At 40.4% G+C, this 26,956-nt stretch overlaps 1 protein-coding gene across 1 annotated transcript; it reads left to right on the top strand.

Moving 5' to 3' along the window:
- The first annotated feature begins 1,911 nt into the window (after positions 1-1,911).
- Positions 1,912-26,581, top strand: fbrs (fibrosin). The gene is given in 21 exon segments (XM_042507415.1): positions 1,912-3,659; positions 8,855-8,906; positions 8,909-9,018; positions 9,344-9,370; positions 9,504-9,533; positions 10,768-10,816; positions 12,292-12,369; positions 12,372-12,454; positions 12,456-12,640; positions 12,934-13,169; positions 14,427-14,716; positions 14,840-14,884; positions 15,002-15,100; positions 16,150-16,233; positions 16,443-16,481; positions 16,936-17,007; positions 17,624-17,777; positions 18,145-18,225; positions 18,434-18,517; positions 22,550-22,766; positions 23,650-26,581. Coding segments are annotated over 21 exon segments (3,915 nt in total). The 5' UTR covers positions 1,912-3,356; the 3' UTR covers positions 25,247-26,581.
- The last annotated feature ends 375 nt before the right edge of the window (positions 26,582-26,956 follow it).

Below are 26,956 nucleotides of genomic sequence, written 5' to 3'. Positions count from 1 at the left end.
AATAAGGCATTCAAACAGCTGTAATGGTGGAAAAGTGTCTAAATTTAAGATGCTTTGCAGATTTTTCTCACGCACTGTTCTTCCGCCACAAATACTCACGATTGTACCAAATGTGGATTAATCCACCGCTGAAAATAGTCCCTAACAAATGCACTACTTCCTCCTCTTTGAGTAATGTTTAATTTAAAAAGATAAATTAAAAAACTACAGTGCCCAGCTGTTCTGTAAAATGATCATTTTTTTAAAATAATGCTTCTTAATTTTGACAATTTTTTAATTATTGAAAATATGATTGTTGGTTTGTGTATATGTTCGTCAGCAAAAGTGAAAGGTATCTCCAGATACACCTTTTTTGGCGTTTTTCCTTGCTATATATGCTTTTATTTTTAAAATCTTTATTTTTGTGCCTCTTGGATATCTGCTGCTCACGGTCTGACACCTGATCACTTCCTTTTTATTATGTCCCAGCCTCACCTGAGCGCTGTGCGGCCACAGAAACATCCCAAACTGAGACAATAACAGCAAGAAAATACAGACAGAGGGCAGAAACACTGCAGAAAAACACACCGCCACAGACTTCCAGTGAGTCATAAGTGAAAAATGAGATAAATTATGTATGAGTCTATTGCTGTGTGTTGTTTTTTTAGGAAAATCCTGTGTTTTTAACTGACTGACTTCCTGAAAGTATTGCTAGACAGAAATGACATTTGATCTTCTGCTGGGGTTAGTTTACACTAAAAAAACTAGAATAACACCAGGATTATCCTTTAAAATGTTGCACCGTTGCCCTCTTGAAATAGTTAAAATTGTCTTATGTCGGAGGGTTTTTGTCCATGCTGTACAAAACAAAAAACAAAACAAAAGCCTCCATCTACTCTGGGCAATGTGTCCGTCAAAGTAAAGTTAATTAGGAGGTCTGAACTGATCATATTGATCATATTGACTCTTGTTCATATCGGTTTTCCATCTGTTTCTGTGTTGTTATGATAATATCGTTATGGGTTTTAACTGCCAGCACCATTTACCACTGAGGACACAAAGGCCATGTTCTCACCATCGTTTAAGACTTTATGAATCACCTTTTTTTATGATGATTATGGTTTGATATTGTTAGATTTGGCAATTGGTTTGAAACAGCGTGTAAGGAGAAGAAAATATATATTAACAGTTAAATGAGGCCCCCTAACTTTTCTTTTTAGAACAAGAAATATATTGATATAACAAGAAAACGTTCTTGATATAAAATAAAAACATCTTACATATATATCAATCAATCAATCATGTATTCCAGACTCAGGGTCCATAAAAAAAAACCCCAAAAAGACATACGATAAATAGAGTAAAATCAAGTCATAAAAATAGTTCAATCAATGCCAATAGCCTATATATATAATAACATGAAAACATTTTGTTATAACCTTAAAAATATCATGGAAAAAATTTCTAAAAACGCCAAAGACATCTTACATCAAAATATATGTTGATTTAAAATAAAAACATCTTACACACATATGAATCATGTAACTCAGGGTCCATAAAACAAACAAACAAAAAAAAACCACATACGATAAATAGAGTAAAATCACGTCATAAAAAATTGTTGAATCAATTCCAATAGCCAATAAATATTATAACATGAAATCATTTTGTTATAACCTGAAAATGTCACGTAAAAACATGAAAACATCTTGTTACAACAATAAAGTTCCTTGATATAGACTAACATAGAAACAGTAACTAAGAATAAAAAAAAACTTGTACTCGTGTTTATAATAAAGTATTTAAAACGCCGTCAGATATCATGAAACCCGGAGAAAACTGCAGCAGCTCCACAGACCGTCCACGGGGCGGCGGTCTGCGGCGGCGGAGCCTCCATCGATCCAGCCTGGTGACTGAGGAAGAAGAGCGGCGCACACAATGCACTGCTCGGCTGACAAGGGTTGTGTCTCCCTGATTTTCACCATAAATTTCCAATTCAGTGGAAACTTGTGAGGGAGGCAGCAGCGGAGCCGTCCTCCTGCTCTCCGTGTGAATCTGCACTTTGGATTTTTTTGTTGTTTTAAAGCGAGAATACGAAATCTTTGACCGGAAACGTCGGCGAGTGGTCCAAACTAATCCTAAAAACATTGGATTACACAGAGAGGCTGCATGAAGGAGCTGCCCAGCCCGACGGGGGCTTGGCCGACACCCTCGTTTATGGAAATCGACACCGAGGCTTTGATATTTGGGCCTTGATTTTTTTTCTTTATGATGGAGGTGCAACGAGGGAAGAGTTGCGATTAAAGAAACGAGATATTATCATTTTACGGGCGATTGTTTGTGTAAAAATAACATATTGTTCCGGCTTCCTTAAAAAAAAATGAAAGGTTTTGCTAGTGGCTAACAGCTGGATCGGCTAACGCTAGCTAGCCACAGTGCTAACGTTACGTCTTTCTTTTGATGCGAATTCAACCGTTACTAACGGCCATCAGTGTTTCGACAGGAAAAAACAATTATTATCTTAGATGCGGGATATTAGCTAGATTTATAGCAAACTGTCCGGCTTGTCGGTGTTTCCAGACTCGTTTTAAGAATATAGTTTTATTCTTAGGTTGAATATATTGAAACGCATCGAGTTAGCCGTGTACATGCTAACCAAATGAGCTAATTGGCATTTAGCATTAATTTAACTCAGCCAGACAGCTAATTTTACTCATTTTAGATTTGGGGTAATTCACAGTAGCTGTCAGCAGTAATATTTCATAATAATACACAATAATGTCACGGGTGTTAGTGTGTTGATACCGGATATTTGGGCCTTGCTAACTAACTAGCTATCATTTTTTTGCTAACAGGCAAATAAATTTGTCAGCGTGTGCAGAAATTTAGGAAATCCCACACGCAGGATTGAGCAATGTTGGCGTGATATTCATTTCGAAATTTATCCAAAAGGCCCGTTTTGTCCGTACACGGCTTGCACTTGTCTCTTTTATTTGTTGTTTACATGACTTATGTGGTTATCGGTTGAATTTCTAGCTAGGTGGCTAATGCTAGCTTTCTACGGGACACAATCGGCTAATATGTCCTGACATTTGTGTGTCGTGGATGATTTAAATCCCCATGTGGAGCTAAGTTTGCGTTCAGATTCATTGAAATGACACTCAAATTTCGCCGAAAGAAAGGCTCCGATGCCGATAGACTCTTGTCAAAGGACGGTAAATAATAGCCACTGGTTCCATTAACGCCATTTTAACAGGGGCTCCCTGCGAGGGCCTGTGTGGTGGTGTTTTATTTGCGGTTCGGTGCCCTTCCTCCGGACCGGGACTTGACTAAAGTGCCTTTGGGTCTCACTGGAGTTACAAAAGGGAGGTTTGAACATGGAGGGCCCGAGCAGGAGCACTGGATTCAGGCAGAGCCGGCGGTCCCGTTCACAGCGCGACAGGGAGCGGCGGAGGAGGCGAGTGGACCTGGCCGAGGAGCGGGCCACATCCCTGTCCTCAGGCTCTGATCGGGAGGCTTGTGGGACGAACAGTGTGCTGGGTCCCGGTGGGAGAGAATGCCGGCCCGGTTTTGGGAGACACAGGCCTCCACGTCGGAGGAAGAGGGAGTCCGTGTCCTGCGAGGAGGACATCATTGATGGCTTCGCGATTGCGAGCTTTGTCAGCTTGGAGGCTCTGGAGGTAAATATCTACATTTTTACACCCAGCTGTCATTCACCAAACTGCATTTATTTCACACAGTACTACAGACAGATACATGGATCACTCTTTTTTTTAAAAAACTGTATTTATTGAGCCCCCCCCACCACGAGAACACTGTAAGACAATAATGCTCAACTTATGGCCCGCGGGCCAAATGTGGATTCACACTGGAAATTGTTTCTGTACTTTTGGTACACATAAAGTGCCAGAGTGCATAAAACAGCATCGAAATAGAACTGGTTTGTAAAACAAAACAAAAAAAAGACAGTGGAGGATCCCCACAACCCCCGACAAAGGTCCTGCCTTAACCCCTAAAGTCCTAAAATCATAGAAATGGCCTAAAATAATAGAAATGTCCTAATTCCTAAAATCCTAGAAAAATCCTCAAATTTTGGAAACGTCCTAAAATTCTTGAATGCCCTACAATCGTAGGAACGTCCTAAAATCCCAGAAACGTCCTAGAACCATTGAAACTTCTTACAGTCCTAAATATGTCCTAAAATCATAGAAACATCCTAAAATCCTGGACACTTCCTCAAGTCCTAAAAACCCTCTAAAATCCAAGAAACGTGCTAAAATCCTATAAACGTCTAAAAATTCCAGTTACATCTTTAAATTGGAGAAATGTCCTAAAATCCAAGAGACATCCTAAAACCCTAGAAATGTGCAAAAAATCCAAGAAATGTTCTAAAATAGGAGAAATGTCCTAAATCCTAGAATAGTCGTAAAATATGAGAAATGTCCTCAAATATGAGAAACTTCCCAAATCATAGAACTTTCCTAAAACACGGGAAATGTCCTAAAATCATAGCAATGGCCTAAAATTAGAGAAATGTCCTGGAATCATAGAAACATTTTTTGGGGCTTCTGCGACTGGCCCCTGGCCTTTTGTCATTTTGCAAAAGTGGCCCCTAAGCAAAGCAAGTTGAGCATTGCTGCCTTAAGACAAATGTGTACAAGCTAATAAAACATTTAAATAAAAAAAAAAGAAGAAGAAGAAAACAAAACAAAACAAATAAAGGCAGCTCAGCCCAACAGACATATGCAGGAGGTTACAGCAAATGTGCCATCTATGTTTCAGGTAAATCACAGATTACAAGAGTTCAGTTCAAGGAAGCTCCTTGTGAAATAATGGCAGAAGAAGATTTTTCAGATAGGTAGCCAGACTTTGTAGAACTGATCGGCTTTGCCATGTGTAGTATGTGTAAGATATTCCAAAGAAATCTGCTCAAAAATAGCTTTAGACCAACCTGTAACAGAAGGGCTTCCACTGTAATAATATGTTTTTTCTTGCAGAAAAATTAAGAATATTGCAAAACTGTTTGCAAGTTGCAGCAGTTGTATGTCGATTTGGCGGGCCAAATATCAAAGGCATTGGATATATTTCTGAAACAATATCAAATATTTTCTCCATTTCACATAGAATTTTGGACCAGTATTTCTTCAATTTGCATCATGGCCATAGACAGTAGTTTAAGGTACCTCTCTCAGTTTTACATTTTAGTTACTGTTATCATTATCAGCACCAGTTTCCCTTAAAGGAATGAAAACAAATGCTTCTACCTTGATGTTGTTATATCACTGCAACCCTAGATAATGTGTGCAACATACAGGGTTAACAAACCAAAATGTGCGTTATGAACAGGCAAGGAAATAAATGTCTTTGTCCACCTGCCACTGTGGCACTCCATAGATTACCATTGTTTTTTTCTGGCTGTTGAGTAAAGCAAATCTAGGAGCCACTTGCACATTGTCCCAGAATTTGGCTGGTGGGTGGTGCAATTTCCAACCCCAGTTGTAATTGATTGGCGTTTATGCTTGACTACTTCTAATCGTTGTTCTCTTTACTCATCTCCATCACGTCAAATCATGCATTCCTCCCTCCAGCTAAAAGGCTTCAGATTGAACTCCTCAACTCTTGACACTATTCCTTTCTCGGAGAAAGCAATCCTCTCAGGCCAGCCCCAAACCCCAAGGCATCCCTCTGATGGGTTCTAGAGAGGCCTCAATTATTCATGTCCTAATTCACTGAGGTGTTGATGAGCTGCCAAATGGCTTTTCAGACTGAGAAAGAACTAATTCACATGAAATAATTTAAATAAGTATAACAGCACAGATTGCGTTGTTAAAGTGCAAGAACTAGGACTCTTCACATAACATAAATCTTGTTATAGCATGAAAATATCTTGGAAAAATTTTAAAAAAATGTCTTTAAGCTGAATGTATTGACCACTGACTGTGCTACTTCAAAACTGTGAAGAAAAAGTAAAACAAACAAAAAACTATTACTATAGAATGGCAGATAATTGGTTAATTAGCAATAAGTTTCCACCATACTTTGATAGGTGTAACACATTATAGATATGTGTTTTTATATCTATATAATTCTGCATATGTTGACATGATGCAACAGGCATTCTGATGAAGAGAAAATAATGAAATAAATATGAGCTTATCTGCCTTCAGGGTGGGTCTGATGGCATTTGTTGCATCAGAATCAGGAAACTAAACTATCTGTCAGTAGGTCATGGTTTTATAAACACACAGACAGTTCCACTATTCCCCTGGGTGACTTCATTTTACAGTCAAATCAACCAACAAATGCCAACATTGTCTTTATGTAATCATCTGAAACTGCTAATAGAAAATAAGTCAACATACCAGCCAAAAAAAAGACAGTGTTTACTGGTGGAATTTGGCAATTTCCTTTTCTGAGTTTCTAACTTCCTGTTTGAATTTATTAACAGCAGTAAGTGCCCACAGTTATTCTGTTGAAGATAATTCATAAAAAGTAAACAAATATAAATAACAGATCCAGATAAGCTGTAGTTACCTTCATGTTGTTGCCTGCTCTTCAGTTTATTTTAGTCCGTCTAAAGGAAATTAAAATAATGTCTTTTTATTAAATAAACAGCATGATCTTAATAATTTTAAAGGATCCAGCCAATTAGAAAAATGACAATATACGGCACTTAATAACTTGTGTTGTCATTTTTAATTCATCAAACTACCACTGGGATTTAAGACACAACAGAGTCGTCACAGAATACATGCAGCAACATCACCTTGAAATTTCCTGATGTTATCCCATTGGATTGCACTTGTTTTATGCATTTGAAATCTCGCTCAATCGCACTCAATGTAAACAATTCCTCAGGGCTCCCGGGATCTTAAAAAGTCTTAAAAACGTTAAATCCTTAAATCTAAAACGGAATGTCTTAATTGGTATTAAAATGTCTTAAATAACTCTTTCAAAAATGCTCAGACATGGAAAAATAATAAATAAATAAATGTGATAAATGTTTATAGTATATAAAATGAATCAAATTCCTCTCACATGAACATTACTAAGAATAAATAAATAAATAAATAGCTTAAATAAACACAACACAATATTTGGGCAAAATTGCTCCTCACCCAGGGCTCAACTGGTGGAGCGGGCGTCCCATGTACAAAAAGGCTGTGACCTTGGCGAAGTGGCTGTGGGTTCGATTCCACCCTCACTCCTTTTCAGCATGTCACCCCCTCTCTCTCCTACTTTGACGTTGATATGTCTGTCCTGTTCAATAAAGGGAAAATCTTCAAAAATAATCTTTTTTAAAAAAAAAAAGGTCCTTCACCCAAACAAATTGATGCAAATATAGGTTGCTGTAAATAAATATCTTAATTTTAATTCAGAGTGGCATTAAAAAGGCTTCCAAAGTCTTGAATCTCACCTGCTTTAAGCTGGAGGAATCTTGATCCATTTTCCTTAATGGTTAATCAATTCTTTTTTTCTCCACATCGCTCATGGGATTTGAAGAAGCACTTTGTACTCAAACTATCTTTTCATAGTAGTCACCGCCTCCCAACCCTTTTTAGTTCTTTTACAGCCAAGCAACGCCTACTCGCAACCTCTCATCACCAACTGGTTTATCCTTTTTAATTATTACACTGGGCCTGAAGAGATAAAATGTTCCCATATTTCACCAGAAAAAAACAGAAGAATATATCAGAAATGTAATGTTTGGTGTGGGGGAGAGATGCTTTTTCTTTCTTTTTCCTAATGTGCAATTATCTCTTCAGGTAAATAAGTGTGGGTCGTGTACTGTCCTTTTTGTGAAAAACAAACAAACAAACAAACAAACAAAAACAACTGAAATTGGACTTTTATTATGTTAAAAAGAATGTTGATTTAGGTTGTAAGACATTTCTTTTATTTTTGCTGTTCTATACATGTAAACGAGGTGTAGAAATTAAAAAACAACACAACCTGCGGCACCCAGTGGCTCCGTTGGTAGAGTGGACGCCCCATGTACAGAAGCTGTTTCCTATTCAAATATAAAATTGATTTAAATTTTCCAAAAGTCTTAAACATGCTGAGACACAGGGACTATGATTTTATGAGTTGTTTTTTTTCTGATGTTGCACTGTAAAATCTCAAAGTAATTAATAATAATAATAATTAATAATAGTTATTATAATTCTTGTTTTATTTGCTAAATAATTGAATGAGTTCCTTTTCTTGAGCTTGTCATGATGGGAATCCAAAAAGTGGAATCTCATGTGCAGATTGAGAAACACAAAATCATCCAGAAAACTGGTCATAAATTCCACTATAGAAAGCTTTTTTTTATAATAACACACAATAAGAGCAAACTTAAGTAAAGATAATCCAACTTTTTCACTGGACAAAAAAGCCATGTCTTATGTTACAATAAACATTCATTCAAATAAAAAAAAAAAAAAATCTTCAATTTTTGTTAATAGAAACTTGGTCTGTAACTGGATTCTGAGTGGCATTAAAAGTCTTAAACCTACCTTGCTGTACACTGTAGGAACTCTGTCCGACCTGCGGCTCTTTGCTGCGTGTCGTCCCCTCTCTCCTCCCCCTTTCATGCTACAGCCGTCCTATCTCTAATAAAGGCCAAAAAAAACCCAAAACCTACAACACAACCATAAATTCAAAACACCATATAATTGAGTCTGCACCCAAACAGCTGAAGTCTCATGCTGGCTGCTGCATTGAATTCCATCATTTTGGTGTCTCTATTTTTGCGATCAGAGTAGTAACTTTGCAGAAATGAGCTCTGTCAGGACATTAATGAACATGTAGCCTGCCTGCGGTCTTTGCCCTTAGGCCTTCTCATTGATGCCAGACATGTAAACACTGGTTATTGTTTTCTTGTTATCAGATGGACTGCTCTCTGAAGCCCAGTCAGCGCACTGATATGCTGGGAAGGAGGAACAGGGGAAGAGAGGGCCCGAGGAGAACGGAGGAGGGCCGCTGTCAGAGCCGGAGGAAGGAGCCCCGCACAGCTACTCCAGCAGCTGCAGAAACAAGAGGAGAAAGATAGAGGTGAAGTTACAACTCTACTGGGCCCGAGTGTTTCGGTTGGATCCACCTTCATCTTGTCATGTAGGATGTCGAGCTAATTCTGAAACAAACAGCAATGTTTACATTTCTGTCACGCTGCTGAGCGGTGTGTCCTGTCATTGAAAATGAGCCTGTAAAACTGGTTTACACCTGTCATTCAGAGGGCTTTTGTCAATGATGTCAGGTGATCTTACAACCAGGAATGTAAACATATTTTACCTTTTCATATTTAACTCACTGTACATTTTGCATTTAGTGTTATTTAAAACCTATTTTAAAAATATTGTGTATCTTTTTTTTTTTTTAGGGCCATCCTTTGGAAACTGGCTACATTGTAAGTTTATTCTCTTATATTATGGCGAACATGATGTGCAGCATTTCTGCAAACTGATCTAAACTGTACATTGCCTGAAATATTCTTAAAGATGCAGATCTGAATGTTTTTTTGTTTTCCTGTCTTATTTCAGTGTGACACAGAGAGTGACACTGGAGACAAGGTGTGTACCGCTTACTTGTTATAAATATTTATTTCAGAAACACAGTTTGCGCAGAGATTTGTTGAAATTAAAATATTGTGGGGCGCCGTTAGCTCAACTGATGGAGCTGGCAACCCGTGTACAGAGGCTGTTTCCTCGTCACAGCGGCTGCCGGTTCAACTCTGAAAAGTTCCCCGCAGATCTTTAAAAAGTCTTAAAAGGCATTGAATTCATTAATCTGAAAATAAGGCCTTAATTGGCATCAAATTGACATAAATTATTAACATGCTGAGGCACAGGGACTATGATTTTATGAGTCTTTTTTTCTGATGTTGCACTGTAAAATCTCAAAGTAATTGATAATCATAATCAATAATTATTCTAATTATTGCTTTATTGCTCAATAATTGAATGAGTTTATTTTCTTGAGCTTGTCATGATGGGAATCCAAAAAATCGAATCTTACATGCAGATCGAGAAACACAAAATCATCCAGAAAACTGGTCATAAATTCCACTCTAGAAAGAAAATTTGACCTAGATGATCTAACTTTTTCACTGGACAAAAAAACCATGTCTTATGTTACAATAAACATTTGTTCAAATAAACATTTTCTTCAGTTTAGTTATATAGAAATTTGGTTTGAACTGGATATTGAGTGGCATTAAAAAAATCTTTAAAAGTCTTAAATCTTCTCTGCCGTATGCTGTGGGAACTCTGTCTGACCTGCGGCCCTTTGCTGCGTGTCGTCCCTCTCTCTCCCCCTTTTCACGCTTCAACTGTCCCATCATAATAGAGTCAAAAAGCCAAGAAAAAATCTAAAAAAAAAAAGCAGAAAGAAAGGCACTGTAGCCAGTTGACTGTTGTCAAAGGACGGTAAATAATCGCCACTGGCTCCACTGATGCCAATTTAACAGATGACAAGATGTGCGTTAGAACTGATTGCTGTTTATGCTTGACTACTTTAATCTTTGTCCTCTTTACTCTTCTCCATCATGTCCAATCATGCATTTTCCCCTCCAGCTAAAGGTGTGAAAAGACTTCAGATTGTACTCCTGAACACAGTTTGCACTGCTCGCATTGTATTTTTTAGTGGGAACACACAATAAGAGCAAATTAAAGTTCAGTGAAGATGTTTTATTTATTAGTCGGGTCATGTAATAGTCTTACACTCTTCATCCAGTCTCGATAGCTGATTGACATGTTGATTTTGGTTGGAGTATAAATTAATTATTTGTTTTGGATGCCCATGCAGGCCTCTGACAACGACATGGACCCAGTCTTCACAGTCAGTACGAGGAAAGGTACGAGAAATTCACATTTATGAAACGGTCAAATAATGTGTCCGTCACAGGCTAATATTATATCCAACCTGCCGCCCTTTGCTGCTGTGTCATCCCTTTTCTCTCTCACCCCTTTTATTTTTAAGCTGTCCTATCAAATAAAGGCAAAACAAATCCTAAAAATATCCTAAAATAAAGGAAAGATCACTAGTTTGGCAGCCCATGGTGTGCGTTTAGTCAAAAAATTATATTTTTCCAATTTTCCAAACTTTTCTCTGGTTTATTTTGGACCTGCTTTGACTGCCCTTGGAACTTGGATTTGGGCTGTTTTTAAAAATGTTTTAGGTCCTAAATCTTGTGAAGACTTCTCGCTCAGTATTGAAGGGAGTAACTGTTCACAAAATTCAGAGTTCGGTTTGATACGACGCAGTGGTGTTGTGGTACAATATGTTTTTGCTACAGCAAAAATGTAAATATGCCAGAGAAATGTCTTTAATTTGGAATTTTTAAATTTAATATAATTTAATTTATTATAACCTGCATCATAAAGTATGGTCTGTTTTGACTTAGAAAAGTGATGGAGCTGTACCTGAGTGACCCGTCTTCTGTGGTGTCTCCTTAAGCAGCATATTAAGCCTTTGAAACCTGCAGCGACATCACTCAAGCTGCTTTCAGACGCCTTTCACAAGCTTTTAAACCTTTGAACACTGAGGAAGCTGATGTGATTTTTATTAAAAAATTAATTTAAAAAAGCTAGGGGACTATGTCAAGGGAAAGAAAGCTAGGCGAAAAACTTCAGTATTACTTTTATTATTAGTAGTAGTATCAGTATCTTTTTACAAATTTCTTGCAAATATTGGAGTTTTTTTTTTGCTGCTCATTGCCTTCTTTCGTGTTTTTGAAAGAAATCAAGCCAACTTGCTCAGGTTTCAAAGGGTTTAAACAAAAACGGCTCCTGATAAGATATAACATGTAGTCTTTTAGTTACTACCAAATACAAACCAAAAATGCAAATGTCAGAGAAATGTCCTTGTTTTTTAAATGTTATTTTTATTTTGTTATTATTTTGGGACAAAGCAGGAATCAGTCTGGCTGAAATGGGCTCGTGAAGGAGCGCTGTAACGAGGCTCAAACACATTAAGCATGTTCATAAAGCCTGTGTTTTCCACTTCAGAGCACGGTCTCATATCCGCGGCCATAAATGTAAGATTTGCTGCAGTGATTTATTTTTCCCTGTCTGAATCGGTTAGTAATGGCTGCCCACATGCTGCAGGGATAATGTTAGTTTGTAGCGTCTGTGTTGCTTTTTGTTTTCATCTAGTTGCAATGACTGACACACCGGGGTAATGTTGGCGTAAATAAGCTGACATCATTTAAAAAAACCTACCTATTCCCTAATTTGTGTTTGTGGTCCTTCTCTGTACGTCCTTCGTCCTGTCACTTTACACTGTAATGTTCCAGAAACACAAAATGCTGACTGATGTTTTCTTCTTCAGTTGTGGAGCCCGCGCCCTCAAACATGGGCACATCCATGGGCAAAATCTGCCCGCCCCTCCCGGCCCGTTGTGGCGGCGTCTCAGGTTGATGGTGACCCCCAGAGTATCCGGCCTGGAGCGAAGTCAGGAGAAAAGCCTGGAGCAGCATTTCCCAGAGCCTGTTTTCTTCTTCTACCTCTTCTGCCCCCTTCTCTCGCCTGCCTTCCCCGGTCGCAGTCCCGGGCTCGGTCCCCCGGTCCAGCCCGTTCAATGGAAACGGCAGCCGCCACAACGGCAGCCCGCCGCTCTCCAAACCCAAACCCTTCCTCACTCTGCCTGGACGATCTCACTCCATCTACAACATCAACAGGTGTGTAAAAATCAATTAGAAAAGTTTTTTTTTTTTTTTTAAAAAGTAATCATAGTAATATCACTACTAAAAATTTAAAATGTATAAAGACTAAAAATTAAATGAAATAATTAAAAAACAAGTTTAAAAAAAAAAAAAAAAAACAAAAAAAAAAAATATACCTGAAAATTACAAAAATATAACTAAAAATAAAAATATATAAACTTAAAAAATTAAATAGATTGGAATCACAATACAAAAAAACAACTGGCTTATTTTTTTAATTGATTATTTATTCTTTCTTTTTTTCTCAGGAGCAACACCCCGGTCAAACCCGTTTCATCTGCTTCATCTGTTGCGTCTTCCGCATCCTCCATGCGCCCCCCGACTCCTTCCACCAGTGTGTCGCTGCCCTTCAACAGGGGCTTAGGATCCTCAGGGCCCCTCAGACCCCCATCCCGAGCCAGCTCCGGGGCCTTGTTCTCGTCCTCACCCGGCCTGCCTCCCCCTCCACCTCTGCAGCAGGTTCCCGGCCACTCATCAGCTGCAGGTACAGTCGACAGGAGCGCTACTTTTCACTGCTGTCACAGTCTGTGGGTCTGTGTCAGCTGTTCATGGGAACACAGTGACTAATGTGAGACTGAAATAAACCAAACCCAGACTTCCTCTGGCGGTTGTCTGGGTTCGTCTGGGGTGTTGAGGAAGTTGCATATCGATACACAGACGTCTGATCTAGTCAGAACTGCATTCAGAGAGGCTGCAGGTTGTGTTTGGAGACTTGATAACTAGCACCTTAAACATCACAATTTTTTATTATTATTGTGTCTGAAATTAACTCTAACAATTGTAAACACAAGCAATATAATGTAGCAAAATTAGGTATTTACACTTAAAGCTACTTTAAATTTACTTTGAAGTAGTAAAAATGCATCTGTGATACAGTGGGGGTATAGCAGTTTTTCTTTAAAGGATTTTTAAATTGTTTTTTTAAATGCACAGATGTAGTTGCTGTTTTTGTTGTGATAGTCTATAGCCCTTTATACACAGAGGTCAAGAATAGGGCCATATATAATGTATAGCTTGTCTTTAACTATGGTTAGCAAATTACATTATCAATCTCCATGTTTGGAACATCAGCAGCGTAATGTCTGCAGAAGGAGAGGCAGAGGTGGAGGGAGAGAGGGTACAGCCGCAGCCATTTTGCAAAATTCAAATCTTTTTAAATAAAACAACTATTGAACTGTTCTTGGGCAAAATAAACGCTGCATATGCACAAGTTTTTGTGACAGACTGACTCCTCCGGGGCTCACAGTAAATGCGGTCTGCTGTTTTTTCAAGTTGGAAAATAAAAGAATGACATTGTGCAAATTTCAGTGGAAAGACAGAGATAAAACACAGGCGATTTATAGTTAGCCGGCTATTTGCAAAACGCTACATAGAGACACGTTATTCTGTCTCAAAGAGGCGGGCTGAGCTTTTGTTGCACCTGTTTTTTATCATTGGTTCGTGGAGTTAATTGCATAATTTTGGTAGTAAATGTCTTGGCATAACCACGCCCAAACTATAACCCATTATATCAGGAGAGATTGCAAAAACTTCGGTGGCAATATTTTGAATTTGGATTCACACTGATTCCCTTTGAGATGGTTTTATGTCCATAAGACCCTAAATTACATAAACAGAGAGCTGTTGTGAATTTTCCAGTGACGTTCAGTTTAAGAGCCACAAAAATATAACTAAAAATAGTGACTTGTTTTGTTTGAATTCATCGATTTATTTCCTCTTCCTCTATTTCTCTTCACTGTAGACCAAGAATTACTGCGTCAGAACTTAAACTCCCACTTCTTGAATTCACAAGAGCGCGAGGGCAGACGCAGCGTCCCAGGGGCTGAAAACAATGCAGCTGCGGGCCGCTCCACTCCCGGCGGTCCGTCGGCATCGAACTCTGGACCGGGCTCGTCAGGCCGGGCGTCCCAGAACCAGTCGAGCATCCCGCCCATGGCCTTCCAGTTCCATCAGCACAACCACCAGCACCAACACACGCACACGCACCACTTCACGCCCTTCCTGCACCCCACAGCGACCGCACCGCCTCTGGTGAGACGCTCTGTTGTTATGCTGAACAGCTGTGTCGCACTGGAAATTCCAGTGAGGCTGGAATGTGGACCATATTCAGTTTTTTGAGATGTTTTAACCCACGCACTGCTTTTTGTCTTTTAGTTTGACAAGTACGCAGGAAAAGTGGACGGGCTCTACAGACACCCTGTGAGTATTCAGTGTAATCTTGCTGATAAAGTTTACAAAAACAGCCTTGATTAAATTAAGTTGTTCAGCTGTTCAGTGGTCAGTAAGCTGTATATGTGTGTGTTTGTGTCATGGTAGTTCTTCCCACAATACCCGCCGCCTTCAGTGCCGAGTATCCAGCCTGTGATTCCTCCCACTGGGCCTTTCAGCTCCTTGCAAGGAGCTTTTCAGCCAAAGGTGAGTACAAACTCTCTACATCTTTGTGTTACTTATTCCTGGGCAGTTCAGAAGCAGCATGTTGTCAGGGGAAATCTCTCATTACCCGGTGTAATTATTGTCTAGACACAGTAGGCGGGTTTGCACAAAATTTTTTTTTCGAAATGTCAATAAAACACAATTGCAAGATGGCTGTGTTTTTATTAAGTGATGTTCTGCGATTTCTCATCTCGTGCTAACATCCCAGTAACCATGGCGATGGATGTTTAAAACATCAGCTGGTTTATTTCTATTGCAGCCACCGCGCTAGCCGTCATTATTTCCTATCTAAGGTGACGTAAGCGTGTTATGGAGCCATGATGGAAAGGCGAGCCCCTTACATGTGGGAGCAGCCACATATGAGAGGTTTCTGGGAAGTGATAGTCCATGATTTCACCGAGGAATTGTGGATTCAAAACTTGCAAATGATCACATAACTGTTTTAAAGAGTTATGTGATGCAATAACAGCTCTTGTTGCTCCTGCTGCATCATGAGTGAGCCAGTTCCTACTGACAAGCACATAGCCATAGCATCATGTGACCTAAAAAAGATAAATCGATAAAAGGGAGTTTTTTTTAAATTGACATGTTTCCATTAGGCTTATTTTACATTGGCAAATTTCAATTAATGAATTTCAGGGTTCATGGAAACCCGCCTAGTGACCGTCCATTTGGTCACACTGGAAAAACACTGATGAAAATATGAAGAGTGTTTGATAATATTTAGGGCTTCCCAGATAAAGTCACAAGCACTGGAGGGTAATTAATATTGACTGGTGCTGCGCAATATTGGAAAAGAACTGCAAAAGCAACATCGTCTGAGTGTTTTTTTTGAGAGACAAAGAATTTAATAATATATTAAAGATGTGACATGTTTCCTTACTTCTCAAAAACGTGCATTTGGCCCCACTAGCTACAGTTAAAATGGCCCTGGAAGAGAGAGTTGTTAATGGTTTGCAGAGCTGTAGATCAGGAAGTTAAGGCTCATGCGTTGCGTTGTGTTGTGTTGTGTTGTGCTGTGTGTGTGACAGCCTCTTGTCCCTCAGGGAACGGGTCCAGATATAACCGCACGACTTGGGGTTGTGCCTCACCACCTGCAGCCCAAAGACCCCAGGGTAAGGACAACACTTCAAACCAAAAGTTTGCATCATCACTCTAGAGATGTCCTCCTTTTTCCTGTTTGTATAGTTTTTAAGGACCAAAGTTTAGGTTAGGATGTGCTGCAATATGGGCCTAGTCAGAGCAGTAAAGAGTGCAAAACTATTCCTGATAAAGAGTGAGATATGTGCATTAAAAGTGGTTTCACACTTCTGTTTTCTTGTAGCTAACTGATCCATTTGGGACATCGTTGAAAATCAGTAATGTAAGCAAAAATAGATGTTTTTGAATCCCTTTGGCTCCTTAAAATCTTCAGCCTGTTTTTACTTTCTCACTGCTTCACTCACTCTTTGCACTAATCTCACTTGTAATCTTGACTGCTACTGGTCTATTCTCTGCCCTTGCACACCCAGTTAGATATCTCAGAAGCCAGAAATTACCCCACGGATAATGTATGTTTGTTCTTTCCTCTGCGATTTTTCTTGTATCCTTGCTTATGCATTTCTCACTGGCTATTTTTTGTAAACTCCCAAACTTATACTGAGCTCTAGTGGGTAACTTTATATCCAGATGGAAAACATCAGCCTTGTGTAACGGCTAGACGACATATTTCTGAACAACAGGAACAACATCTGACTCTGTGTGCAAAGGCTTTAAAGGTGTACACGCAAGATTCGTGGAATAACACGGTAAACCCCTGTAATTTTTGTGCTGTGCAGAAACCAGGAAAGTGGTGTGCTATGCATGTATATGTGGCCTGGATGATTCTGCATCATCAGAAAAAAGTGAAGGTACGTGTTTCTTATTGAAATCACGAGCTGCAACGTCCCCAGATTGTAGACTTTATTGAATTTTATTTTATTTTTTAAATTTGATTTGATATATGGAACATGTAAAAAAGAAAGGAGAGAAATGATGATACAGACCAAAAAAATGATATTTATAGACGAAACGAAAAACAAAGCAAAAGAAATGGTCAAACACTTGATGACTTGGTTCAAATATCTGAAAAGTAGTCACTGAATTTTATTTAACTGGCTTTCTTATTGATTTAAACCCATAATCTAATTAACTAAACAAATATGCATACCCAAAATCTAATATTTACAATTTTTCATCATTATTTAAAGGAAAAATAGGAAGATAAACTAGGAAAAAATAAATATTAAGTAACTAAATAAATACACAGTAACTCTTGTAAATACCTGGTCATTACCAAACCCCTCTTCATATCTGTGCCTTGTGGAAGTCAGGCTTTTATACATTATTTTAAACTGGTTTGTGTTTTATATTGATAAAAGATAAAGACGTTATTTTTATATGAGATATTCAGTAGTAGACAGAGAAATAAAAGGTGTTGAGAGCTCTTTTCAGTGCCGGTTGAACTTTTCTGCTCCCCTCTCTCAGCTGATGCAGGCTGATCCTCACAAGCTGGACTTCCGTAGTGACCTGCTGGCCCGTCTTCCTGGAGCTGGGGGACTGGGCCCTCTGGGGCCCATTGGAGGAGCCCTGCCTCCCACTCATGATCTCACCAGACCTCCCAGTCTGTTCTCAGCTGCAGGTGCATATATAAACATTTTGTCTGTTAACTCTAGGATAGCCTGGAAAAGACACACACAAAAAATCCTGAATTTGAGAATACAGCGGGGTAAAAAAAGAATAGCCGAATGCCTAAATTGACAAAACAAATACCTACCGAATAAACAAATACCTGAATATCCAAAGATTTGGGTCCAGCTCTTCTAATTACTAAAAGAACTTCTCTCACCACGCGTCACTTTGCATTTTGATCCGTCCTCTCCTCACATCCCCGAGGTTTGACAGCCGTGCTCTGTTGAGTCACAGCATTAACTGTGTGAAGAGCTTGATGCACTTGATTTGATAAGTCGTGACATTCTCTTTCCTTTACTACCACTTCTCTCCCTCAGGGGCAGTCAATCCGTCCTCGGCTCCTTTCATCTCTCCATCAACGCCCCACTCCTCGTTCCTCCCACCGACTGCACACTTGGGTAAGAGCAGCTTCAAAAGGCACATCTGTATGCCACTTGTACACCAGCGTCTGTCACTCTGATTCACTCCAGGTTTTACTTTGACCTTGGCCATTCATAAACTAGTGCAAATCAATTGTTTGTAGAGTTTCCATACGTCTGTGTAGAAATATAATTCCATGAATGTTTGTATCAGCACAGTGTTTTTTAACTTAAACTTTTGTTTTAGATCCGTACGGCCGGTCCCCACCCTTCACCCCACTGGGAGCTCTTGGTTCTGGTGCCTTTGGAGGACTTGGCAGCCCAACACTGGGTCAGTGATACAAAATCTCCACTCATAAAACACAATACCTGAGGGATAGGCTTGGATTTTTCAAACATCTGTCTCAATGTAATGCACAAATTTCACGTATGTTGAATGATTGAGTTGCCTTCAGGCCAGTAACAAGAGGCTGTGTTAGGGTTAACACAGCAGGTGGGTCAGCGTCAGGTGAAACAGCCAAATGTCATCCAGTGAGTTTGCTTTGCGTAATAGATCCCAGATACTTTCATAGAGTCAGTTTTTTTAACCAATCAGTCCTGATCATAATTACCAAATACTCATTAGTTTTAAGAATTTAATCCTTTAAATGCCAGTTTTTTTTTTGACATGATACTACTATCTTTTAGATAAAAAACACAAAAAAATTCAATATACTACATACAAAGTAGATTTTTTTTTATGATAACAGTCTGGGATATGTCAGTGATTTGCAGCAACATTGATTGTGACAGTGCACCTAGTGGAAATAGCATTTATTTTCTCCATATGACAAATATGGTAAAAATGACATAATAATACAGTGCATGTTTTTATGCTTTGATGGCTGTGGGATCAAATATGTCAGTTTGAATGAGTTGCATTTTTTAGTGCTTAACAGTCTGAATGTAACACTTTCATTCACGTGTATTTTACTTTTGTAGGAGCTGAGCTGAAAATTCTAAGATTAAACAAAAATACACAATCTTGCCAAAATGTATGCCATATGCATAAACACAGCCAAAATTATCAGAAAATGAAGAATGAAAAGTGCGTAATTCCCAGTTTTATTGGTCATTTGAATCATTGACTTCACTTTTCATGAAAATCCACAATCTTTGATTCAAAAATGCGTTCTTAAGTTCAGCTGATGTTAAAATGAGACTTCAGCAGTCACGTCATCTCTTAGTTGTGCGCTGGCAACAAGCGTAGATCCAACCACCAACAAGTGTGTCCCTGCCACGACTCACAGAGGAAATGCTCTCTGGTGAAGCACACAGCGGGAATTTGTTCTAGTACATCGATATGTGCTCTATTTTGGGAGCCTCATATGTGCTCCAGTAGAATTTTACAGTGTAGTCGCATTGAAAATGATATCACCACAGCCAGTATGGACATAAGGAATAAATACAGTAATCAATAAATCAACATTCATGTTGTGGCATGATGAGCGTAGTAATAAGACTTAAAAACATAATGTCTTCAGTTTCCCTGCAGTGACACAGCTCTGTCGTACTGTTACGTACAGTATATACACACGTTAAACACTATTTAGGGTTTCATTTGTCTGAAAAGTTCAGTGGTTTCCTTCGATTTCGTCAAAGAAAAGAACATGTGTGGGCAGAAAACAATTAGTCCTCTCACCCACGTCGTGCAATATTTAATATTATTTAAATTCATAAAATCGCTAACACCATCCATCTTGAGTGGGTGAATATCATAAAACACACAATTTGGCACATTTTGTGATTGGAGAAGCCCTCCGTGCTCAGCTAATGAAAAATGGTGTTGAGCTTGTTGTGGCTTGCAGAGTCGCACCTTTGCTGCTTAACGCTGCCAATCAAGTGTGTTCAGAACAGCTGTTTTTGGTCTCCATGGAAGCCTTCACAACAAATTTGACATCTTTGTTGCTCTTGTGCAATTAAAGTAGGAATTTGTAAACTAAGAACACATGAAGGACAGTCTGGAAACATCTTAAAACAAAAGAAAATGTAAAGAAGTAACTTACTATGACAGATTATTGTAGATTTTGCAGGTTATTATTTTTGAATACTGTTAAAAATAAAACTGTTAGTACATCTTTATATTTACACTCAGCAGCTAACCTGCAGATGTGGTTTTGGGTTGTAAAGCTAACTGTTGGCTGCACTGAAAACAGGAACTGGGCGAGATCGACGTCTTCCTCTCGTTAACAGATAATTCACAGTGAGCACGAAAAAGAGAGATATTGTTTTGCTTCTTTTGACAGTGCAGTAGTGCAGCGTTTAATTGAAGGATAAGAGTAGCCTCAAATACATCAAAATGATTTTTTCTCAAAAATCTGTCTGTAGACATTTCAGTCTTTAAATAACTACAGTGGATATTTTGTGAGGAACTGAGATCTGGTTCTGATATTCTGCAGTCATAAATGCACAGCCTTTCTGCCTTTACGGCCACCAGTGGAGCTTTGATCCAGGCCTGGGTATTGTTTAATTTTTGGGGGAGAAATCCTGGTGCCAATATATATTCTGGGGGTTTTTGTATCGATAATCAAAACAGTATTTTTTTTCTGGCTACATTGCTGCATTTTATTTCTTCAAAAAAGTGTATAAATGCATTTGGTATATAAAGTCCTCTAACACTTGCCGTAAAATAAATTCACCTTAATGTATTTAATATAACGTTTACATAATTATGAAAGGAAATAAGGAATTAACAAATTAATTAGTGAATAAACAAGACTAATCTGACTGGGGACCAAGCGTAGTTTCTTTAGTTTTTCGGACACAAGTTGGTTGGTCAGCAAAAAAGTTTTGAGATTAAATACCCAGCTCGAAACTTGCCTCATCTTTGGCTACAGCTCTGCAGCCAAAAATAATAATTATTGATACATAAAGACTCTGAATATTTGGTTTTAATACTCATTTTCCGCAGTGTGGACACACCAGTACCAGCCGGGCTTTCTTGCTCTCTCTGATAGTTGATGTTACAGTCGTGCTGCTGTTCTCTGCTGCCAACCAAGAAAATAACCTTTTAGTTGTCCTGTTGTTGTTATATTCGGATGACTGCGGCTCACAGTTAGAGCAGATCTTTCACTAATCGCAGTTTGATCCCTGACTCCTCCAGCCAGCATGTCGGAGTATCCTTGGGCAAGATACCGAAACCCAAATTGTTCCTGCTGCTTTACTGTGTGTGTGTGTGTGTGTGTGTGTGTGTGTGTGTGTGTGTGTGTGTGTGTGTGTGTGTGTGTGTGTGTGTGTGTGTGTGTGGTTGATTGGGACAGTAGTGTAAAAGCACTTGATTGGGACATTAGTGTAAAAGCACGTTGAGTGGTCGAAAGACTGAAAGAGCGCTTTACAAGTGCAGTTCGTTTATCTTTTAATACCAGGGTTTTCACAGTCATGGAAAACCTGGAAAAGTCATATGATTCCACAATCTAATTTTCCAGGCATGAAATAGTCTTGGAAATAGTGATAATCTTTGAAAGATTTTTAAAAAAAAAGGTCATGGCATTTTGTTGTGTTCAGTGAAATAATCACAGGAATCTTCTGCGTCATTTGACATAATGGCAAATTTATTTTTTGTAGCTGATGATACACGAGTTACACGATACACTTTATTCTCCCTCAAAGGGGAAATTTATCTTGGACTCAGTGCTGCACAGATAATGTCTCCGCACTCACAATAAAAAACAATAATCACACCATTACATTAAAAACACAACAGTCTAAACAGAAATAACATCATATGTACTTTTGCACATCGTCCCAGTCGCACATAACACCTATGCACGCACCCAGAAATAAAAACACCGAAAGACTTAATGACTCACAGTTCCTCAGGCAGCATTGACAACATCATTTAGCTCTAACATGCGTCGATGCGTAACATTTTGTTTTTCATACGTTTCTTCCATCTCTCCCTCCATGTCAGCCCCCTGACTCACATCATGTGAGTTTGGATCTGATATATGTGCAAAACACTCTGCAGGTGGGGCGAGGACAAAAAAATATATTATTGCTCCTTGGAAAGTCATGGAAAAGTTTTGATATGTTGTCCATGAAACCGTGTGAGAACGCTGAGATACGAATTTTAAATTGTGTGCCCTAAATTAGAGATGTAAACACCGTTAACCGTTACTCAGTTAACCGCTGAGAAAATATTTGAAGGGTTTCACGTGTCGGTCTGTAGTTAAATTTAGCTCGTCTGAGGTTTACGTCACTGGTGTCCCGACCCAACAGTGTTGCCGTGGAAACATTGTCCTCACCCTCAGGTCTCCCTCTAGGTTGCTCTGAGTAAGCGTCTCCGTTTTGAGGAAAGTGTGTAACGTGTGTTTCTGGTCTGCAGCAGGATCTGTGTTCGGCCCCAAAGATTCACCAGCTAGTGTGGTCGGAGGTCTGTCCACCCCGAACCACCATGACCCCTGGAACCGCCTACACGCCGGCCAGTCTGGGTTCGCTCCCGGTCCCAGCTGGGCGAAAGGGCCAGACAAGCGGGACGAGCGGGATCGAGCGAAGGACCTGGAGAGGAGAGACGTCCCCCACATCAAGGATGAAAAGGACAGGTATGACATTCAGCTGCTTTCAATACAGGTTTTCAATTTAAAGTTTTTTGAGAAGTGTGATGTTAGTCGGCAATCATAACAAACATGACCATAAACAGACCCGTGGTCTCAGATCTCACAGCGAGATGGGGACCTGTCCGGTGAAAATCCACAAAAAAACACAGAATAGATCTAACCGACTGCAACAATATTTACTCTCATATCTCAAAATCACAATTGCAGCCATTTTTTTGTTAAATTCAAGTGTGACACCATTAAGATAATCATTGCTGTCAGCTTCATTCACACTACACACTCATGGGAATACACATTTTTCCAGTATTTAATTTTATTATATTTGTTGATTTTATTATGTTTAATTATTGTATTTTTGTTAAATTTTGTTCTATTTTATATATATTTATTTATCCTTTTTTTATAAAGCAGGCATTTGATTTGTTGACCAAAATATAGATAGTATGAAAGATACTACTTTAAAAAATTTTAAAAAATCATTGCTCAGTCATACATACACTGTCTATATGTGTCTAACAATTAATTTGTTACATTTAAATTAGATTATGAAGCATGGCAGTATACGTTTTATTTTATTATATTATTATATATTTTTATATTATTTTTTATAGGTTTTAACATTTTTATTGATATTAATATATATTATGTATTTTATTTGTTATCAGACAATTTATATTAAAAAAAATAAATAAAATATGAGAAAATTACATCAATCAATAAAAAAAATAATTTAAGGTTCTATTATAAATCCATCTTTTATGCAGTTTATACTTATTTATAACTGCCACAACATGTACTTCTAAACACTGCAGTTGAAGTGATAAATGTGAGGATCGTAAATCATTTTCGTTGTCCTCGTGTTTTGCAGAGACAACATGCTGTACGGCCGACAACCTGTGCGAATGTCTCCAGTCGCCCCGCCCTTCAAGCCCCGCAGTAGCACCCCGCTCTCCCACATTAACGGCCACAGCAGCGCCCTGGGGGGCAGCGGTGGGCCGATCGAGGACCTGACACGCAGCTTAAACAGGGACAGAGACCGCGAGCGAGACAGAGACGGGGACAAGAGGCCGCTGCCGACGGTGTCCTCACGGGGGCCTCCTCTCGGCTCCTCATCTTTAGTAGCAGACAGAGACAGGCCGCGGTCTTCCTCGTCCTCTGTTCTCACCACTCCCCCGCCCTCCAACCGCTCGGCCCCGTCCCCCATGGACCTTTACCCCCGCCCGATGGCCCCGACAGCACACAGCCTCCACGGCGAACCCTCACACTCCCAAAGAGACACGAACCTCCCTTCTTCCTCCGCAGCTTCCGCCTCCGTCACGTCTTTGTCTCAGGCCAAGAAGTCTGACCGGACCACCACACCCGTCTCCAAACCTCCGCTGCTTCTGCCGCCCGTCAAGGTCAAAGAGGAGCGGAAAGAGGAGCCGGAGCACATCCCCATCACCCTGCCGCCGCCTGCGCCCAACCACAGCTTTGACCGCCCCAACAGCCATCCGCACCACCCTCGCTCTGGTACTCCCTCCTCCTCTTTGTCACTGACTCCCACTCCCGGTGTCCCCCTCATGCCGCCCACTCCGAACGCGCCGCCACACCTCTCCCTGCTGGACCGCTCCAGAGCCATCGAGGCTTATCTGGGGAGCACGGGCGCCGCGGGGTTGGTCATGGGTCCAGGAGGAGACCGCTTCCACCACGGTCCGGGCCAAGGACCGCCACAGGGCCCGCACAGCTTCACCTGGGACCCCTGGAGGGACCTGGCGGCTCAGCAGCAGCATCATCAGCATCGTAGGGAAGCTTTGGCGCTCCGCTCCGACCCTCACCTCGCCCTGCGCTCCGACCCACATCTGGCCCGTCTGCTCCAGCATCAGCGCCTCGTGGAGGCAGAGAGGGTCGCGGCTGTCGCAGCTGCAGCCGCCGCCGCCGCCGCCAACCCTCACCACCCTCCGACGTCTACCTCTTCTGCCTCCACCTCCGCTGTCCGCCAGGAGTTCGGCCTCATGGCGCCGCACTTCGACCGCCCTCCTCACCTCGGAGCCCCAGGAGGAGGACTGATGGACGAGGAGCAGCGCGCCCAGATCCTGAGGGAGGACTATGAGCGGGCTCGCTACTTCGGGATGCACCCGCACCTCCCCGCCGGCTCTCACCTCTCGAGCCCCTCTCATGCTGCTACTGCCGCTCACCTGGAGCAGCTCCACCCCGGCCTTCTCTCCCACTCGCTCCCCCACGGAGCGTCCCCCGCTTCCCAGCACCACGCCGGCCTCTTCGCCCGCCTCGGCCCGCTGAACCCCCACCACGTGCCCAACGGCATCCTGGCAAAGACCCCCGCGGGCTTGGTGGGAGCTCTGGCGGTGGGGGCGCCGCCTCCGCTCATTCCGTCCATCACCAGCCGGTCGTCCACGCCGCCGCGTAGACTCGGAGGGCCGGGCGAGCTGGCGCTGTACAGCGCCCACAAAGACGGAGAGTCCAGATAGTACAGGGACAACACTGGAGGAGTGTAAGGGAAATGTCAGGATCACTGTGCTGCTCTCAACCTGCCCCCTTTTCCTCTTGCGGACTACTAAACCCCGCCCTCCCAGTTACACCGCCCGAAACAGGGTCACCATGACTGGCTGGAGGTGACGGTCGGGAAATGCAAGACTCGTCAGTGTGACTTGGAATATGCGCAATGGTTCTATCAGTGCAATTTAAAGGTACGTGGTTTCTGTGCATCCTCGGTGTGTTTTTATTTCATACCGGCCGTCGGTCCGTAGAAAGAGGCGGCCGACGGCTCGTCTTTCCTTCGTCAGGTGAATTACGATCCATCGTTTTCAAGCCTTTTTTTTTTTCGGGTGGATTGGAAACGACTTCCAGAGGGATGCACACTGTGAAAACGCGTCATCCTCAGCTCGGTCAGCTCGTGGGATTCGATTATTAAGCCTTCCTCAACGTGAATCAGCCCTGATTAGGTCTCGTGGACGAGGGCGTCTTTTCATTTCGTGGTAAAAGTGGTGCTTTCTGTTCTGTCTTTGTGTCTTTTTGTCAATGTGGAAAGACGGATGAGATCATTTTAACGGTAAGCATCGTACCTCCTGCTTTACCCCCAAAAATCCACCCCCTCACTGATAATGAGATTTTTTTGTTGTTCTTTTTTCAAAGGATGAATGGCGAAATGAACTGTGCTACACTGTGAGTGACCACGGTGTTTTTAGAGCTTCCTGTAACTGTTTCCCACTCTCCTCTCGACTATATGAACAGGACCAGATTATAGTAGTCTAGAGAAATTGCCTTTGTAATTATTATTCTTAACATTAATTATCTTCTATAATAATAAATATATTCACTGTTATGTTATTTGTCTTTGTTTCGGGTATCAACCAGTACTCTCTCCCCCAGGTAGTAAATATGTTTCTAAATCGCGCAGAAGACAAAAAGGCTCACAGGAAACTGTTTTTTCGATGCTCGTGGACATTAAGCCGTCTCCATCGCGACCTCCGACCTCGTCACGGATCTCATGTTATTACGCCGAGAGGGAGGTTTGCCTGTGTGTCATTGGTTGTGTGTTATATCCACTTTGGGACTATGGGAGCCTTGTACATTGAACTGTCGAGTTGTTTCATCAATAAAAAATAAGTTATATACACGGATAAGTGGGACATCTGCTGAAGAACTGAAAAAAAATATAAGGACTTTTGTCAAAAGACAACTAGACAGTGGGTATCCTGAGAGGGAAAAGACTGGGTCGATTATTTTAATATGACCATTTTATACCTTTCAAACCCCTCCCCTAGAGACCACAAAGATTAATTATTAAATGAATTGTTGTTTAATCTGGTGTGTGCGTCTTCTGTTCTTTTGATAGTTATTGTGACAGTTATTTTTTAATAAATCTGTTTGTGTATAAACTAGAAAAGCTTGAAGAAAAAACCAAGCTGACATATCGGTGGAGACAAAAAAGTCACAAATTTACATTTTAGCAGTGAATTTTTGGCCTTTTTTAATTTAAACATTGCAATTATTTTCTTTGTAGGTCAACTAATTATTTGAATTTTTTTCTCTGTCATTAATATTTTATTTTACTTTTCACTTAAACAGTATTGCCTACGGTCATCAAATTAAATGACAATAAATCTCTAAATAAATAATTATGAATTACATTTTTAAACAAATACATAAAAATATATATATATGATAACCCTACTCTG

This window comes from Plectropomus leopardus, chromosome 19 (assembly GCF_008729295.1).
Source record: "Plectropomus leopardus isolate mb chromosome 19, YSFRI_Pleo_2.0, whole genome shotgun sequence".
Taxonomy (NCBI): Eukaryota; Metazoa; Chordata; class Actinopteri; order Perciformes; family Serranidae; genus Plectropomus; species Plectropomus leopardus.
This window is presented reverse-complemented; position numbering and strand designations above follow the sequence as displayed.